Source organism: Camelus ferus, chromosome X (assembly GCF_009834535.1).
Source record: "Camelus ferus isolate YT-003-E chromosome X, BCGSAC_Cfer_1.0, whole genome shotgun sequence".
In the NCBI taxonomy this organism is placed as follows: Eukaryota; Metazoa; Chordata; class Mammalia; order Artiodactyla; family Camelidae; genus Camelus; species Camelus ferus.
This window is the reverse complement of record NC_045732.1, coordinates 54553553-54571995: the sequence shown is the minus strand read 5'-3', so window position 1 is coordinate 54571995 and position 18443 is coordinate 54553553. Positions and strand designations below refer to the sequence as shown.

The window sequence follows — 18443 nt, the reverse complement described above, 5'->3', positions numbered from 1 at the left end:
GTGTTAGAACCCAGGCTAAACAGAAGAATTGTATTGTAACTTGATAGTGGAACAACTGAAAAACAATGAAGGTGTCCCTTCCCTGTGAAGATAAATGTGATAACTGTTACAGGGAGATCTGTAGTATTATGCAGGAAACTTCCAAGTCCACAGTTCCTGGTTTTCCATAAATAAGCCTGTCATTTGAGATAAGAAAGTAAACCCTAGAACCAGGAATTCATTCTCAGTGTAGAAGATGTAGACAAGACCTCATCCTAGAGCTTTAGAGCTGAGGCAAAAGAAACACAAGATAGAACAATTCTTAGACTTGCTTATCATCTTGCACAGACAACAGAAAATAACCATGTTAGAGAAGTCATTCTCATTTGAAGATTTATCTGTGGACTGTGAAGTAGAAATAGCAATTTCTGGGCCCCTATTGGAAAGAATTATACAAAGATGTCATTTTGGAGAACTAGTTATGGAACTACATGTAATCTCCATGTTGGATCAAAGAGAAGAGGATAGGAGATGGAGAAATTCCAAGTTCAGAATTTTTAGGCTTTCACTAAAGGAACTTCCAAAGGATGAACGTCAAGAAAAACAGAATACCAGAAATACGGTTTGAAGAAAAAAGAAGGAATGATGAAGACAAGAAAAAATATTCAGCTAAATATTTTTAGTATAAAGTAAATATATCTCTGTATAAAAATATAATGTCAAATTTGGTACCAAAAGTACCAAACTAAAATACTGGACAAAAATGTAAAGTAAGGAGAGGATGACAAACTAATGTGTTTGGAGTTCCTTATTTGGGAAAAGGTTTAATTGTTCAGTTTTAGAGTCTGTAAAATTAACTGTTTAGTATTAAATTTCCAAAATAATCACTAAAAGAATAGAGTACATATATTTCAAACCAGCAGAGAGGAAAAGATATATGAAAAAGATTTTAAAAGAATCTAAAATCAAGAAAATGAAAAAAGGCATAGGAAAATATCACTGAAATAATTATGCAAAAATATATTATATTAATAATTTCATTAAACAAATGGAATAAACTTATGATTTCAAAAGCAGAGATTGTAACACTGGGCTTTAAAATCCTGTAATGTGGTTTTTATGAGACATAGCTAAGGCACAGAGACGAGGAAAGATGAAATGTAAAAGGATGGGAAAAGCATAACAGGCATAACTTGACCATAAGAAATTTGGTATAACTATTATATTACAGAAAAAAATAGATTTTAAGAGACAAGCACACACTCTTCTGAATGGCAAAGATATAAAAGTCAGATAATTTAGCATGTTGTTGAATAAGTGAAGCAATTGAAACTCTCATCTGTTGTTGACAGGAGTGTAAAATGGTTGGACCTCTTTGGATAACTCTTTGGTACTACCTACTAAAATCAAGAATATACCTATCATGTGACTTAGCAGTTCCACTAATTGGTGTACACCCAGAAAAATTAGGACATATGTCCAGTGAAGACATGTGTGATAATATTTGCAGTATATTTATTTATTATATCATTATAGTATCTCCATTCATATCATAAATAAATAAATAAACTTGTGGATGTACACAGCAAAATAGAACAAACTCCTAACACATGCAGCAACATGGATTAATCTCACAGATACACTGTGTGATGAAAAAAGCCAGACCGAAAAAAAAAGCATAAACTACAATTTCATCTATATGAAGTCCAAGGACAAGCAAACTATCTGGTAGTCACAGAAGTAAGAATATTATCTCTGAAGGGATACATTGGGAAGTAACACAAAGGAACCTTTTGGGATGTTGGAAATGTTCCGAACTTTTTTCTGTTGTGTTATACAAGCATATACATATAAAAATTCATGAGCTATACTTTTAAATTGAAAGCATTTATGTGTATTACTTCATTAAAATAAATAATTTTAAAAGGCACACACACAAGTCGATTAGAAGAAAAAAAAACATAACAACACCTCCACTGAAGTGACTGGTGTCTGTCAAAAAATGTATTAAAATCCATTAACTCAAATACACCCAGACAACTCCCTCTTTTTCATCTAACTTAATCTACAATTTTGTTACAATTGTGATTCCTTCAGAAAGATTTTCAAAAGGTTAGGAAGAAAGACATTTACAAGGAGAAGGAAAGAAAGTAGATGAAAATAAGATAAAGATATCATCATAAAATTATCAGGCACTATTAAAATAAAAATGTGAAACATCAGTTATCCATGGTTGTTAATAAGAAAATGTATCCCAAAATAATGCAAATATTGTAATACAATTAGTATTTTACACAGAGCACTTTACAACATACAAAGTGTTTCCATATACATTATCATCTTTTCCGATTCTTGCAAATATCCTGCTGTGCAGTCAGGTTATATACTATTCCTACCTAACATGAAAAAACCGAGGCTTCAAGTAGTAAAATGACTTGTGTTAGACAACTGGCAAAGTATATTATTTATATTATTAAGTCCATTCTCTTTATATTATAGCACAAATGAAGAATATTGAATAAGATGGGCAGGGAATGGAGAGGGAAGATGTTTATAGTTGTTACTGGTTCATATTAAACAATATTTTCTTTTGTTGATTTTCCCCATAGAAATATGATTTGCTGAGCTTTCAAAGGAAGAAAACTGGCTCCAGTACTCCTTGAACTAAAAACTATATAATCCTAAATTAGCAAGAATGAACAACTGTTTGGTCATACAACTCTAAGATCCTTATTAAAACATATCTTCCTTCCTGTTTGATTCTCATTCAAGATTACATACCATTACTTGAAAATAAATAGAACCTGTTGGAACGTTATACTCAAAATATCATTTCTATAAATTTATCCTAGGAAAGAAATAGTTATTAAAAACAGAAAAACACTATATTTTGTTTAAAATACTTTAACAGTGAAAGTACAGATATTCTGACCTACATATTATATTTTATACCCACAAGCAAGTGTTTCAGAGCATGTCTTTTCCTTATTACCATTACATAATAAAGAGATCTCTTCCACATGCTAAAGAAGCTTAGATAGCACTTATGCCTATGAATAGAACCCAGAAATACATCTAATTGTGATATTCCTTGAGGCACAATTTTTTCTCATTGAGAAATGTCACTATCCTCATAAAGGAAATTAAAGTTATATGTTGAGAAAAAGTTTATGCTCATTAAATGCTAAGGAATCATGAAACAAGATGAGGGTTTGGACAGATTTCTATTTCATATAGAGACCTTGAAACACTTTTACTTAGTTCTTAACAACAGGAAATTGTACAAAATATTCTATCTCTGAGAAGTTTAGTTTTGCTTTAGTTCACTCTCTCAAAACTTTTTTCACTGAATGTAGGGTACTATATGAGAATTATATACTAATTATTTTTCAATCTACTTTTCCCCCTTGTTTTTAACACCTCTCAACTATGTTTCAGTTTGGCTGACTCTGAAGGTCTTTGTAGATGCCGATTATCTCCTACAGTATTCAATCTAGAAGACAGATACAGATGAATCTGATTCAAAAACTAAATATTTTCTCCCTCACCTTTTCCATCTGTTATTACAAGCAACCTGTGAAGATCACAACCTTCTCCTTCACTGTACCATGATTTAGAAATAAGAATGCAGTGACTGGCATAAAAGAAATTCCCATTAAAATTGTATTACAAGTGAGAATGTGAGAAATAAAAGGATGAATAGGAAGAATAGCTCTGTCTTTGTATCACTCATTACTTAGGAAGCTGGTCAGGTGACAGAGACAGTCTTATAAATCTTTATAAAATAATTTATCTACTTCTTTCAACCTGTCCTTTAAGGACCTGCTCCTCATGTGCTATGGGTGGGCTGGAGATACTGTTTAGAGACCTGCATGTATCTACCATCAAGAGCAGTTAGGTGGCTTAATTATTGACTCCAGAATTATTGTTCTCACCTTTTATTGCCTCAGTTTCTGTATTTTCTAAATTACCCTCTTGATATAAAATATTCATGAGTGTAAAGATAAGTGTTACACCAGAATCTTAAAAGAACTTATTGGTGCTTGTGTATCTTCAATACTGCTTCTCTGAGGACATTAGGGAATTGTAAACTAAAACAATGAGATACCACTATACTTAATAAAATGGCCCAAATCCAAATGACTGACAACAAACAAATGCTGGGAGGATGTGGAGCAACAAGAGCTCTCATAATTCCCGGATAGAATGTAAAATAGTGCAGCCATTTTGGAAGCTAGTTTGGCATATTTTACCATATGACCCAGCATACACACTCCTTGGTATTTACCTAAAGGAGTTGAAATGTTCACACAAACCTGTACATGGATGTTTCTAGTAACATTATTCAAGTTACCAAAACTTGGAAGCAACCAATATGTCCTTTGGTAAGTGAATGGATAAGCAAACTGAGCATTAAAAAAAAAAATGCTACCAAGCTACCAAAAGACAGGAATCTTAAAAACATAAAACTAAGTGAAATAATTTAATTTGAGAAGGCTACTTGTATAATTCCAATAACATGACACTTTGAATAAAAACAAATCAATGAAAATGATAAAAAAAAAATCACTATTTGCCAGGGGTTAGGGTGTAAAGAGGGATAAACAAGCAGAGCAGAGGATTTTTAAGGCAGTAAAACTATTTTACATGATACTACAATGGTAGCTACATGTCATATACATTTGTCAAAACTCATAGTATGTATAACACCAAGGGTGAACCCTAGAGGTAAACTATGGGCTTTGGATGTTATTGATGTATCAGTGTTGGTCGACCAATTGTAACAAATGCATCACTCTGTTTTGAAATGTTGATACTGGGGGAAATTACATGTGTAGAGTCAAGGAATATATGGGAACTCTCTGTACTTTCTGTTCTATTTTCTGTGAACCTAAAACTGCCCTAAAATATAAAATATATTTTTAAAAAAACTCTCAAATTTCTATTTTATTTTATGACTAGGAGGAGAAAATTGGATTTTACAAATAAGTATAATACCTTTCATTAGGAATTCATCATTCAATTTATATATCTGATACTAAGATATTCTCAGTCCTCTTATACACAGTCCATCACCAGAAATTAATAAAGATCACCTTAGTTTTGTCAAAAATGCTCAGCTCAGGATTGTTGGGGGTGTGGTGAGGATTGGGGAAAGCACAGAAGTCTTAATATACCAAGCTTTCTATTGAAGAACTGCAGTCTTTGAGAAGCCTAAGAAGATCTGGTTTGGAAGAAAATTGTAAAAGAGATACAGAGGAATTACTGTAAATATGATCTCTCTTCCATCAACCACTCAGGGCAAAAGCAAAATGCCCACAAACAGGCAAAGTGAAATTGATGGAAACAATGAGAACACTTGGATAAATTATTTCAAACTGTGGTAGATACTACTACTGTCAAAATATTGGAGCTCTATAACTACATATGGTGCATAACCTTCTGGTAATTGACAACCAATAGAGGAAATGGCTGTTCCTCATGGTGAGAATCTGTTCCTAGTCTTTGTACCTCCATGTTTCTTCTGCTTTATGCATACTATACGACTATAACTTCTCAGAAAAGACTGCTTAGGTGCTCTAAACGTAAGCAATAGACTAAGAAGTGTGGGAGAAGGTTGAGAACAGAAAGGGAGAGAACTGCTAATCACACATTAATGTCTCATTATCTAGTGAAGAAGTCTGGAATCCTTGGTGTATAAATTCTCTGACTTTCATTATATGCAAAATAGAATGCATATGTACATTCTAAAGGAGATAGTCTATAGTTATCAGATTTTCAAAGGGATTGATTAGGATTTGTGACTCTTAAATATTTAAGTCATCTTCTATGCAATGCCATAGGTCACTGACACAGATTGTTAAATAAAACAGTTGCATCATTATACCCAACAACAGCATCTGGAACTCTAAAAGCAAAGGCAGTTCCCCAAGTGCTCAACTTAAAATCTGAAAGTAAATAACTTACTTTGGTTAATCTGGTACAGGCTGTTTATAAATAGAAGTTGTAGTCATCCTAACCTTGTATTATTATCAGGGCCAAATCTCTATCTCCAGAACTTAAATAAGAATAGAGATCAGGAAGAGTGGCATCCTTTTTTTTTTTTTTCAAAAGTGTTTATAGCTATCCTGCCATTCTTTACGAGCCTTAGATATAAGATAAAAACACCACAGGAAGTCATCTGTGAAATGTAATTTAAGAGGTATTTGAAAGTGTCTTACCACAAATAAAAATTTTCTCCCCTGTGAATGCATCAGATTTCATAAACTGGTGATTTAAACCCAACGTCTACCAAAATCTATGTATGTATTTTACTATTTTAAGAAATAGGCTATAATGATTACTTGGCCTCCTTCCTGATGTTTTGATAACTAACATTATTAGCTTATTTTAAATTTGAAGCCCTTCTGCTCATTCACAGATCTCTTCCAAAATGATAAATTCAATATTATTATATTCACTTTAGCAGAATGATTTCCCTATCAAATACATCCTGTATAGCCTAAAATTTTGACAGTGTGAATGTATGTCAGCAGTGAAAGGAGAGGCCCTCAAGTGCTCATTATTATGCTATTTGTTAATTTTCTAATTATACAAACTCCCTAATTTAATTAATCATTCCTAGACTAACAAATATTTTCTGAATGAAAATTAGTCTCTAATTAATGCTAAGCTAAGGTACACCTGATTTTATGTTATTAAAATCCGTATATAGATAAAGTTAACAATCATCTAAACCTGTAAGATCCCAGAAAGTCCATAAAGGGTAACAATATGTTGGTGCTGCTGACAATGCAGCCACTAGCATAATAATGATAGTTTAATTGATGGCAGAATAAAAATAAGTAGAACAACATTAAATACATCTCACATTTATTTCATCATTTAAGCCTCTTGAAATATTTCTGTTATTGTTTATTTTTATTTTCATTACAACACACCTTTCAGATGTAGATGTCTATATTGCCAATTTGAGAATGAAGGAAATAAATAAACAAACAAACAAACAAACCTGAGATATAAAGAAAACCAACTTAAAGAAATAAAGAAAACTTTAGAGATCCTAAAGGCAAAGAGGCTTGTCTAATGTCACAATAGAATTTAGTAGAATAACCAAACCTAGAAGTCAGGTCTCCAAACTCTCAGACTATGCTCTTTCAAAGGATTCAGGATGCTCCATCTGTTAAATTCAAATCACACTTTCTATTTTGTACTAAATACCTAGAAAATTCCTTTACTTAATAACAAAATTTAAAAAATCAAAACTAGTATATGTCAATATTCTTAAATAAAAATATTTTAAAATACCCTTCAATTAAATCTACACCAAATGGAGTTTCTGTGGGAAGTTTTGCTGAACCTGAGAGTTTTTGGAAGTCCTGGGATCTAGATGGGGCTAGAAATGGGACTTGAGACCACAGAACCCTCCATCTACATGACTCAAAAGAATAAAATAGACAAAAACAAAATCAAAATGAAAGACTAAGTAATGATGTTTCTAATAATGTGTTACTAAACACTGGCAGTCTCAATATCAGAGTATTCCTCTAAAGTACATTTTGAGTCTCAAGCTGCACCCAAACTGTAATAGAAAGTGCTATATGAGTAATCCTCCTATAGTAACCTATTTATGCATGATAATATCCTGGATATGATAAAATAACAGCTACCTGAAATATACCCCCACCACTAACATTCTTTGTTTCTGTAGTGTTAGCTATTGATCTGATCTAGCTTTTCCCTCTAAATTAACTGTGTAAAAGGCTTCCACTAAGTCAAATTGGTATAATCATCTTTGGTTTTATGTTAAGTTAACAGAAACATTTTACCTTTCTAATAATGTTATAGATTACCATGAATCAAAGACCAAATAGAAGCTAGGATACTGGTAAGGAGAAAGTGTTTAATCTTGTATTTGATGAGAAAATTAAAAGCACTGAGGTCAAATGCCTATAATTCGTGGTCTGTTTATTTGAAATTATTTTCTTTTACAATTGCTGTTTAAGAATTTGCTAATATCACCCAAAAAAAGGTTAACAAAGAGTTGCAACCTAAAAGTTTCTATAAGTTATAAGGTCAATTTTATAGGAAAAATTAAGAAGAGAAATATTAAAGTCATTATTTTGTCAATAACTAAAAAAATATTTGCTAGGCACCTACTCTTTGCAAGGTATTGTGCTGAGTGTTGTCAGAGATACAAAGATCAACAAAACATTACCTCTTGCCTTCAAACTATTTATAATTTGATAGGGAAAATATAAAACACACAGTTGCACAAATACAATAACAGGCAGAATGTGCATCAAGAAGCAAAGGGGGTGGAATCAAGATGGTGGAATAGAGGATGTGGACCTCACTTCTTCCCACAAATACATCAGAAATACATATATACGCGTGGAATAATTCTCACAGAATACCTACTGAACTCCGGAAGAAGATCTCATACAATCAAAACTGCAAGAAACCACATAACTGGGTAGGACCAAAAAAAAAAAAAAAAAAAAAAAAAGAATCAGGATGGCACCTGTGCCCCTGGGAGGGAGCTGTGGAAGAGGAAAGGTTCCCTCATCCTGGGAAGCCCCTTCACCCATGGGGAGATCATCTAGAATAGAAAGAGAGTTTAAGAAGCTCAGAAGAGAGCACAGCAGCCTGTTTTCAGGAGGCAGAACAGAAAGAGACCAATCCAGAGGGTCTGTGCTAACTACCTGCACTCCCCAGTCCAAGATGCATGTCTGCTGGGGCACACAGACTGGGTGCTGAAACTGGGTCTCAGAGGACAGATCTGGGGAGATGACTGTAGTTGGCTGCAAGGAGACAACCTGAAGGAGCTGGAGTGTGGTACTAGGGGCAACTGGGAATGTGTGCAATGGAGCCCGAGTCAGCTATAAAAACCTCATTGTTAATGCACATGAAGGGAGGAGCGGGACCCTGTCACAGCTGCCTCCCTCTTGGCATGCTTACAGCCAGCACAGTTCTACCTCTATGAGCTCTGGAAGACTGCAAGTGCTGGTAGGTTGCCCCAAGTGGAGGTGGGGCTGAAATCTGAGCCTATTACCTGGGGCCAGGTGATTCCTTTGGAAGTAGGGCTAAAATCTGAGCTGTGTCCCAGTTGGCTTTGGCATATTTACACTACCAGTGTCTTTGTAAGCATGTGCATATAGAATCAGGGCTGGGGTCTGGGCTGACTCCTTAGCTCACATGGCAGGTCTAAGTTCAGGTCCCAGGGTCTGACTTCAGCAGACCTGCCCTGGTGGCTTTGTGAGCAGAGTGCCTGTGGGACACCTTGGCGGATTGCCTGAATTCTCACAGCTGAGGTGGAAATGAGGGCAGCACCAACAACAGTGTACTTTGTGAGTCCACAGAATGGGTGACAGGTAACAACCCAGAATGCACTTCCCAGTGGACAGCTCCTGTGGAGGAATACTCAGTGACTCCTCCCCTAGTGGAAGTGATCCAGTCCCTCCTATATCATACCACAGCTCAGAAATGGATCTGAGAGCTTCCACGCCAACAACTGGGGAGCAGACCTGGCCTCTGCAGGGAAGTGACAACCACAGAGCAAAAAGGAGGCCCTGCTCAATAACCAGTGCAGGCTCTGGTCACCACAACACCAATCACACTCTTTTGCAAGGGGATAACAGCCAGCACACATGGAAGAAAGATATGGCAAGCATCCATCCTAAAAACAGCCCTCATAACAAAAACATTAGACTCACTCAGGCTACAGAGGGATGATCCCACATAAAAACAGACCTTCAAGACCACAGTAGATAACTGTTACTCCTAAATTCATCAAGTCAGAGAAATATAAGTAAAATGAAGAAGTAGAGGAACCACACCCAATTAAGAGAACAAGAAAAAACCCCTGAAAGAACACAAAATGAAACAGAACTCACCAATATACCAGATCCTGAGTTCAAAAAGGAGATAATAAAAATGCTGAAGGAATAAAGGCTATTAACTGAAATTCAGATCACTGTAACAAGGAACTAGAAACTATAAAGAGCCAATTAAAATTATAAAACTCATTTGCTGAGACAAAAGTGAAGCTAAAGGCAATAAACAGTAAGCTAAAAAATGCAGAAGAATGAACTGATATGGAAGATAGAATAATGGAAATCACCCAGTCAGAACAGTAGAAAGGAAAAAAAGTGAAAGCAATATAGAGACCTATGGGATAATACAAATCGTGCCAATCTATGCCTAATAGAGGCTCCAGAAGGAGAAGAAAGGGAAAAGGAGATCAAAATGTATAGGAATAAATGATGGCTGAAAACTTCCCAAACCTAAAGAAGGAAGCAGATATCCAGATATAGGAAGCACAGAAGGTTGCAAACAAGATAAACCCAAACAGACCTACATCAAGACATATTATAATTAAAATGGCAAAAGTTAAAAATAAAGAGAGGATTCTAAAGGCAGCAAGAGAAAAATGAAGAGTTAGTTACAAGGGAACCTCCATAAGGCTATTAGCTGATTCTCTACAGAAATTTTGCTGGCAAGAAGGGAGTGGCAAGATATATTCAAAGTCCTGAAAAGAAAAAGTCTGCAATCTAGGATACTTTACTCAGCAAAATTATCACTTAAAACAGGAGAGATAAAGAATTTCTCAGACTACGGCAATACTAAATCTATCCTAAAAGAAATATTGAAAGATCTTCTCTAAATAGAAAAGAAACAGGAATCCACAGTAAAGAGAAAATCAGAATTGGAAATGTGATAACTACAATGAACAGCAAAAGAATAAACATGAAGATGTAAAAGAGAACATCAAAATCATAAAATGTGGGGGAGGGAATTAAGAAAATGTAGGGTTATACTTTTTTCTCAGAATGTCTTTTAGCCTATATATCAATCTAAAGCAAGTAGATATAGTAATGAGTTAACATACTTGGAAAATAGGGTAACCACAAACCAAAACATATGACAAAGTCATAAAAACCAAAAAGAAATGAACTCAAGAATAATGCAAAAGAAAATCATCAAACCACAAAAGGAAAAAAAAAAAAAGAAAGGAACAAAGAAGAAGTACAAAATCAACTGAAAAACAAGGTTTAAAATGGCAATAAATACATATCTATCAATAATTACCTAAAATGTCAATGGATTAAATACTCCAATTAAAAGACATAGAGTGGCAGATTGGATGATAAAACAAGAGCCCACAATATGCTGCCTACAAGAGATCCACTTTAGGGCAAAGGACATACATAGATTGAAAGTGAGGGATAGAAAATGATATTTTATACAAATTGAAATAACAAGAAAGTGGAGGTAGCAACACTCATATCAGACAAATAAACTTTAAAACAAAGGTCATAAAGAAGAACACTATTTAATGATAAAAGAATCAATACAAGAAGAGGATGTTACACTTGTTAACATGTAAGCACCCAACATAGGAACACCTAAATACATAAAACAAATACTAACAGACATAAAGGGAGAATTTGATGGGAATATAATAATAGTAGGAGACTTTAACAATCCACTAACATCAATGGACAGATCCTCCAAAATCAATAAGGCAACAGAGATCCTAAATAGAATCATTAGACTTAATTGATATTTTCAGGACATTATATCCAAAAAGATCAGAATATACATTCAAGCGCACATAAAACATTTTCTCTAGACCACATACTAGGACGCAAAACAAGTCTCAATAAATTTATGAGGACAGAAATTAGTTCAAGCATCTTTTCTGACCATAATGGCATGAAACTAGGAATCAACCAAAGAAAGAGAAATGAGGAAAAAATGGCTGCATGGAGACTAAACAACATGCTACTAAAAAAGCCAATGGGTCAACATTGAAATCAAAGAGGAAATTAAAAATAACTTGAGAAAAATGATAATGAAAATGAGGCAGGAAGCCCCATAAAAAGACTGGCAGGACCCCCAAGCAGGGCCACTACTCTCGTGCCAGCACCATCCAGTTCCCTGGCCCAGAGGCTCTATCTCACTTATTGCCTCTGAAATGGCTTACTTAACCCTACAATTCTATTGGTTCCCTGAGCTCACTTCTGATTGGTTATTCCCCTCACTCCTGATTGGTTATTTCTCTCACTCCTTGTTGGTCTATTTCTACAAAGCTTGTTCCTGGTTGGTCAACTTCTGTTATACTTTATTTGCATATGATGTTGCAAAGTGTAAAACTGGCAGCCTATAAAGGCCTGTGTAAACCTACAGACAGGGTCCAGAGCTTGGAGTGTTAACTCCTGTGGGCCAGCTGGCGTAATAAACCTGAGTGCTGCTTGGTCTCTCGCCCAGATCCAGATTGCTGTCACAACTGAGCTGTAACACCGAGCTGTAACACTGAGCTATAACACCGAGCTGTAACACATTTTTCTGCAACAAAAACACAACTACACAAAATCTATGGAATGTAGCAGAAGTAGTTCTAAGAGGGAAGTTCAAAACAATACAGCCCTTCCTGAAAAAAACAAGAAAAATCTCAAATAGACAATCTAACCTACCACCTAAAAGAATTAGAAAAAGAAGTACAAACAAAAAGTCAGCAAAAGGAAAGAAATAATAAAGATCAGAAAGGAAATAAATAAAATAGACATAAAAACAACAGAAAAAAAAATCAATAAACCTAAAAGCTGAGGTTTTGAAAGAATAAACAAACTGACAAACCTCTGGCCAGGCTCATCCAAATAAAATATGAAAGAGGAGAAATAACAACTGATACCACAGAGATACAAAAAACCATATGTCAACAAATCGAACAACTTAAAAGAAATGGACAAGTTCCTAGAAACATACGGTCCACCAAAACTGAATGAAGAAGAAACAGATAATTTGAACAGACTGATCACAGGAAGTGAAATGCAATCTGTAATGAAAAAAAAAAACAAAACAAAAACTCCCTGCAAACAAAAGTCCAGGTCTAATGGCTTCACTGGGGAATTCTACCAAACATGCCAAGAAAAACTTCTAACTATCCTTCTCAAACTCTTCCAAAAGACTGAAGGGGAGGGAACATTCCCAAAGTCATTCTAAAAAGCCACCATCACCCTGATATGAAAACCAGACAAAGACACTACCAAAAATGAAAATTACAAGCCAATATCTTTAATGAATATAGATGCAAAAAAACTTAATGAAATATTAGCAAACTGAATTCAACAGTACATTAAAAAGATCATACACTATAATCAACTTGGTTTCATCCCAGGGTCAGAAGGATGGTTCTACATATACAAATCAATCAGTGTGATACACCACATCAACAAAAGGAAGGAAAAAACACATGATTATCTCAATAGATGCCAGAAAAGCATTTGATAAAATTCAACATCCATTCATGACAAAAACTCTCATCAAAGTGGGTATACAGGGAAAATATCTCAACATAATAAAGGCTAATTATGACAAACCCACGGCCAACATAATACTCAACAGTAAAAAGCTGAAAGACTTAATGCTAAAATCTGGGACAAGACAAGAATGCCCACTCTCACCACTTCTATTCAACATGGTATTGGAAGTCTTAGCTACAGCTAGCAGACAAGAAAAAGAAAAAAAAAATCAAAATTGAAAGGGAAGAGGTAACACTGGCTCTATATGCAGATGGCATGATACTATACATTAAAAAAACCCTAAAGGCTCCTAAAGACTCCACACAAAAAAATACTAGACCTGATAATCTAATTCAGCAAGGCAGGAGGATACAAGATTAACATACAGAAATCTATTGCATTTCTTTAAACTAACAATGAAATGTCAGAAAAGGAAAGTAAACAAAAATCTCTTAAAATCACATCAAAAAATACTTTGAAATATTGCCAGGGAAGGGGGGTCAGAAGGGACAGACTGGGAGTTTGAAATTTATAGATACTGACAGGCATATGTAGAATAGATAAACAAGATTATACTGTATAGCACAGGGAAATATATCCAAGATCTTGTGGTAGCTCACAGCAAAAAAGAATGTTACAATGAATATCTGTATGTTCATATATAACTGAAAAATTGTGCTCTACAGTGGAAATTGACACAACATTGTAAACTGACTATAACTCAATAAAAAAAAATACTTTGAAATAACCTAACCAAGGAGGTGAAAGACTTATACACTGAGAACTATAAAACACTGATAAAGGAATTTAAAGATGATTTAAAGAAATGGAAAGATATCCCATGCTCTTGGTTTGGAAAAATTAATATTGTTAAAATGGCCATACTACCCAAAGCAATCTACATACTTAGTGCAATCCCTATCAACTTACCCAGGACATTTTTCACAGAACTAGAACAAATAATTATAAAATTTATATGGAATCACAAAAGACCCATAATTGCCAAAGCAATAGTGAGGAAAAAGAACAAAGCTAGAGGCATAACCCTTTCAGACTTCAGACAATACTACAAGGCTACAGTAATCAAAGCAGTGTGGTATTGGCCACAAAACAGACATATGGATCAATGGAACATAATAGAGAGTTCTGAAATAAACCCACACACCTATAGTCAATTAATCGTTGACAAAGGAGGCAAGAAAATACAATGGAAAAATGACAGTCTCTTTGGCAAGTGGTATTGGGAAAGCTGGACCATCACATGTAAATCAATGAAGTTAGAATACTCCCTTACACCATACACAAAATTAAACTCAAAATGACTTAACAACTTAAACATAAGACAAGACACCATAAATCTCCAAGAAGAGAACATAAGTAAAGCATTCTCTGATGTAAATCATAGCAATATTTTCCTAGGTCAGTCTCCCAAAGCAACAGACATGAAAGCAAAAATAAACAAATAAACTAATGAAACTTACAAGCTTGTGCACAGCAAAGGAAACCATGAACAAAACAAAAAGACAGCCTATGGGCTGGGAGAAAATATTTGCAAATTATGAGACCAACATGGGCTTAATTTCCTGAATATACAAACAGCTCATATAACTCAATAGCAAAAAAACAAACAAGCTAATCAAAAAATGGGCAGAAAACCTAAACAGAAATTTCTCTGAAGACAAACAGGTGGCCAACAGGCACGTGAAAAAATGCTCAATATCGCCAATTATCAGAGAAATGCAAATCAAAACTACAATGAGGTATCACCTCACACCAGTCAGAATGGCCATCATTAAAAAGTCCACAAACAATAAATGCTGGATAGGGTGTGAGAAAAGGGAACTCTCCCACACTGTTGATGGGAATGTAATTTGGTGCAGCTACTGTGGAAAACAGTATGAAGATTCCTTAAAAGACTAAAAATAGACTTACTGTATGATCCAGCAATCCCACTCCTCAGCATATATCCAGAGGGAAACTTAGTTTAAAAAAATACATGCACCCCAACGTTTATAGCAGCATGATATACAATAGCCAAGACATGGAAGAAACCTAAATATCTACTGAGGTATGATTGGCTAAAGAAGTTATGGTATGTATGTATATATACACACATTCCATATACATATCATATGATATATATACATATATACACACACATTGTATACAATGTGTGAATATATACTTACATATATGTGTATATATATGATGGAATACTACTCAGTCATAAAAAAGAATGAAATAATGCCATCTGCAGCAACATGGATGGACCTAGAGATTATTTTAGTAAGTGAAGTAAGTCAGACAGAGAAAGACAAATATCATATGATATCACTTTATACATGGAATCTAAAAAAATGATGCAAATGAACTTATTTACAAAACAGAAACAGACTCACAGACATAGAAATAAAGTTACGGTTACCAAAGGCGATAGAGGGAGTAAGGATAAATTAAGAGTTTGGGATTAGCAGATACAAACTACTATATATAAAATAAACAATAAGATCCTACTGTATAGCACAGCGAACTATATTCAATATCCTATAATAACCTATAATGAAAAAGAATATTAAAAAGAATATATGTATGTATAACTGAATCACTGTGCTATAAACCAGAAAAAACAACACTGTAAATCAACCATACTTCAATTAAATTAAAAAGCAAAGGGAATGTTTGGGAGCACAGGGGAAGAAAACACTTCTTGCATTAGTACTAGTCTCAGTAGTTAGCAAATTACAAAGTATGAAAATTAAAAAGAATAACTCGGAAGAAAACAAGAGCAATAGCTGTTGAGAAAACTTGGAATTTCCTTCCAAAAGCAGGAACCAAGTTTCTATTCCCTAAACTACTGAATGAGGGTGACTTTAGAGTGTTTAAGTTTTCTTTTTTTTAATTGAATTATAGGTGATTTACAACGTTGTGTTAGTTTCTGCTGTACAGCATAGAGTGTTTAAGTTTTCTGGCGTTAAGAATTATAAACGTTAGAATTAAAATATGAATCAAAAATTTTGAAATGTACTTTTCATTTGAAATGCCTCTGCATAAAAATAATTTTATTGTTAATTGAAATTATTTTTATAATAAATTCTAACATATAATTTTGTGCCAGATAACTATAACATTTCAACTTAATGTGAGGGAAATCTTATTGCACTAAAGCTATTTTATGGCTAGGAATTAAAACTTTGAAAATATACTATAATTCTGTAAGGATAATATATTATTTTCATCTATATAGTGCCTAATACATTTTACTTAATACAACAGAATATGCTAAACCATCTTTAGTAATCAATGTATAAAGAAAATACTGCAATAAAGCAAAGCTTCATAGTGATTAATCATCTTTAGAAGAGTTTCTCTAATTTAAAAATGCTAAGAGTTGCCAATTGTCCCTAAAGTGCTCAGCTGTATGATATTAATGAAGACAACTGATAAAAGCAGACTTGAATCTTTCCTTACTCTTAAATCAATAAACATATTATTTTTCAATATCTATTATTGTGAACAGTAAGTGATGGAGGCAGGCATAGCCTTTGCTCTCAAAGATTAAATATATTTTAAATATAATTAATTATTTAACTTCTCCTTTTATTGCATCTACTCCTCTGTACAGTCCATTCTCTTCAGTCAGCATTGGCTCCTTCCAATAGAAGAACATAAATCTTATCTGTTAGGTAGTGTGTTTTACTGGTTGTCTCGTGTCATTATTTTAGAATGTTTGGTTGCTTCTAATAATTATATATTAATTTTATTAAGTCCAAAATCATACCTTAATATATTAATTAAAATTTAATTAATACATTAATTCCAATAGTCATACAAGGAAACACTAATCAAGACAAGGAAATTGTTCTTAGAATGTGCTTATTAAAACATAATGTTATGATCTTAAAGTTACAGATTTCAGGCTCAAATCTTTAATATTGAAGTGTCTTTTGTAAAAGACAGTAAAATAATTTTTTATGTATTAATATTTTGTGAAATCTGGGAAGCTGAGCCTGTAAAAGATGAAATGTGCTGTACAGAGCTAAGATGTTTCAAAACATCTTACCTTCTATCCACACACGAACTTCAGTGGGAGAGGATGTCACAGTAGGATCTCCTTGGAAAAGACGGAACGATTGTGCCATGTCTCAGAATGGATAAATAGAGAAAATCTTCTGGCGGTTAATGTTTAAGGCTTAGATAACCTGAGTAGCTAAGAATGAAATAACAGAACTTAATCAGGTTCAGACCTTATCTAGTCATACAGACTGCATTATATTAGCGTATGTTGTCAAGTGTGGGAGTTTGGGGTTAAATAGTCCACCATTAATTAAACAATAAAACTAATATTTATTGTCTCTTTAGTAAAATATAGAACTCAAATATAAATCTAACTGAAATACTAATACATGCTACAATGTGGATAAACCCTGAAAACATTATGCTAAGTGAAAGAAGCCAGACAGGAAAGGTTGCATATTGTATGATTCCATTTAGTTGAAATATTCAGAATAGGTAAATCCATAGACACAGAAAGATTAGTGGTTTCCAGAGACTGTATGGAGGCGAGGAGGAGTGACTGTTTAACAGGAACAGGGTTCCATTTGGGGATGATGAAAATGTTTTAGAACTAGAAAGAAGTGTTTGCTGCACAACACAGTGAATATACTAAATACCTATGAATTGTACAATTTAAAATAGTTCATTTTATTTTATATGAGTTTTACCTCAGTAAAATAAAATTTCAATTTAAAATTAAAAAGGCAAAAACCCCACAAATATAAATCTGACACAGATTCTACAGAAATTATGACTCTATTAAGCAGGATCAAAAGCACACAAATAGCACTGTTAATTAGCCTAAGACATGTACCATACAGAAGAAGTGCAAGGAAAAGAGACAGCTTCATGCAGCAGGTGGCATCTGAGTCAAGCCAAAGAAGACTAGAAAGAAAAGAACCTTGAGGAAAAAAAAATAATATCTGCCCTACCTAGAACCAGGAGTGCCTTGTGAGACCCAAGGAGAGAAAAAATGAGAAGGAGAACATTTTCTAAAATGTAAAATATTCACATACTCATAACGAAATGTGAATCATTATTAGTTCTGGTAGTATTAAAGCTTAATTATGTTGCAGCATTCAGTGCTCCTACCTATATTACTCA

The 18443-nt window shown here is 33.9% G+C and overlaps 1 protein-coding gene across 1 annotated transcript in view; it reads right to left on the bottom strand.

The window, feature by feature from the left end:
* Positions 1 to 17456, bottom strand: part of LOC116661872 (connector enhancer of kinase suppressor of ras 3-like) — a 116466-nt gene extending 99010 nt beyond the window's left edge. Inside the window, exon 1 of the mRNA XM_032474682.1 lies at positions 17347 to 17456. Within this exon, the coding sequence (XP_032330573.1) occupies positions 17347 to 17425 (79 nt within the window). The 5' untranslated portion in view covers positions 17426 to 17456. The remainder of the gene's footprint in view (positions 1 to 17346) is intronic.
* Positions 17457 to 18443: the final 987 nt, after the last annotated feature.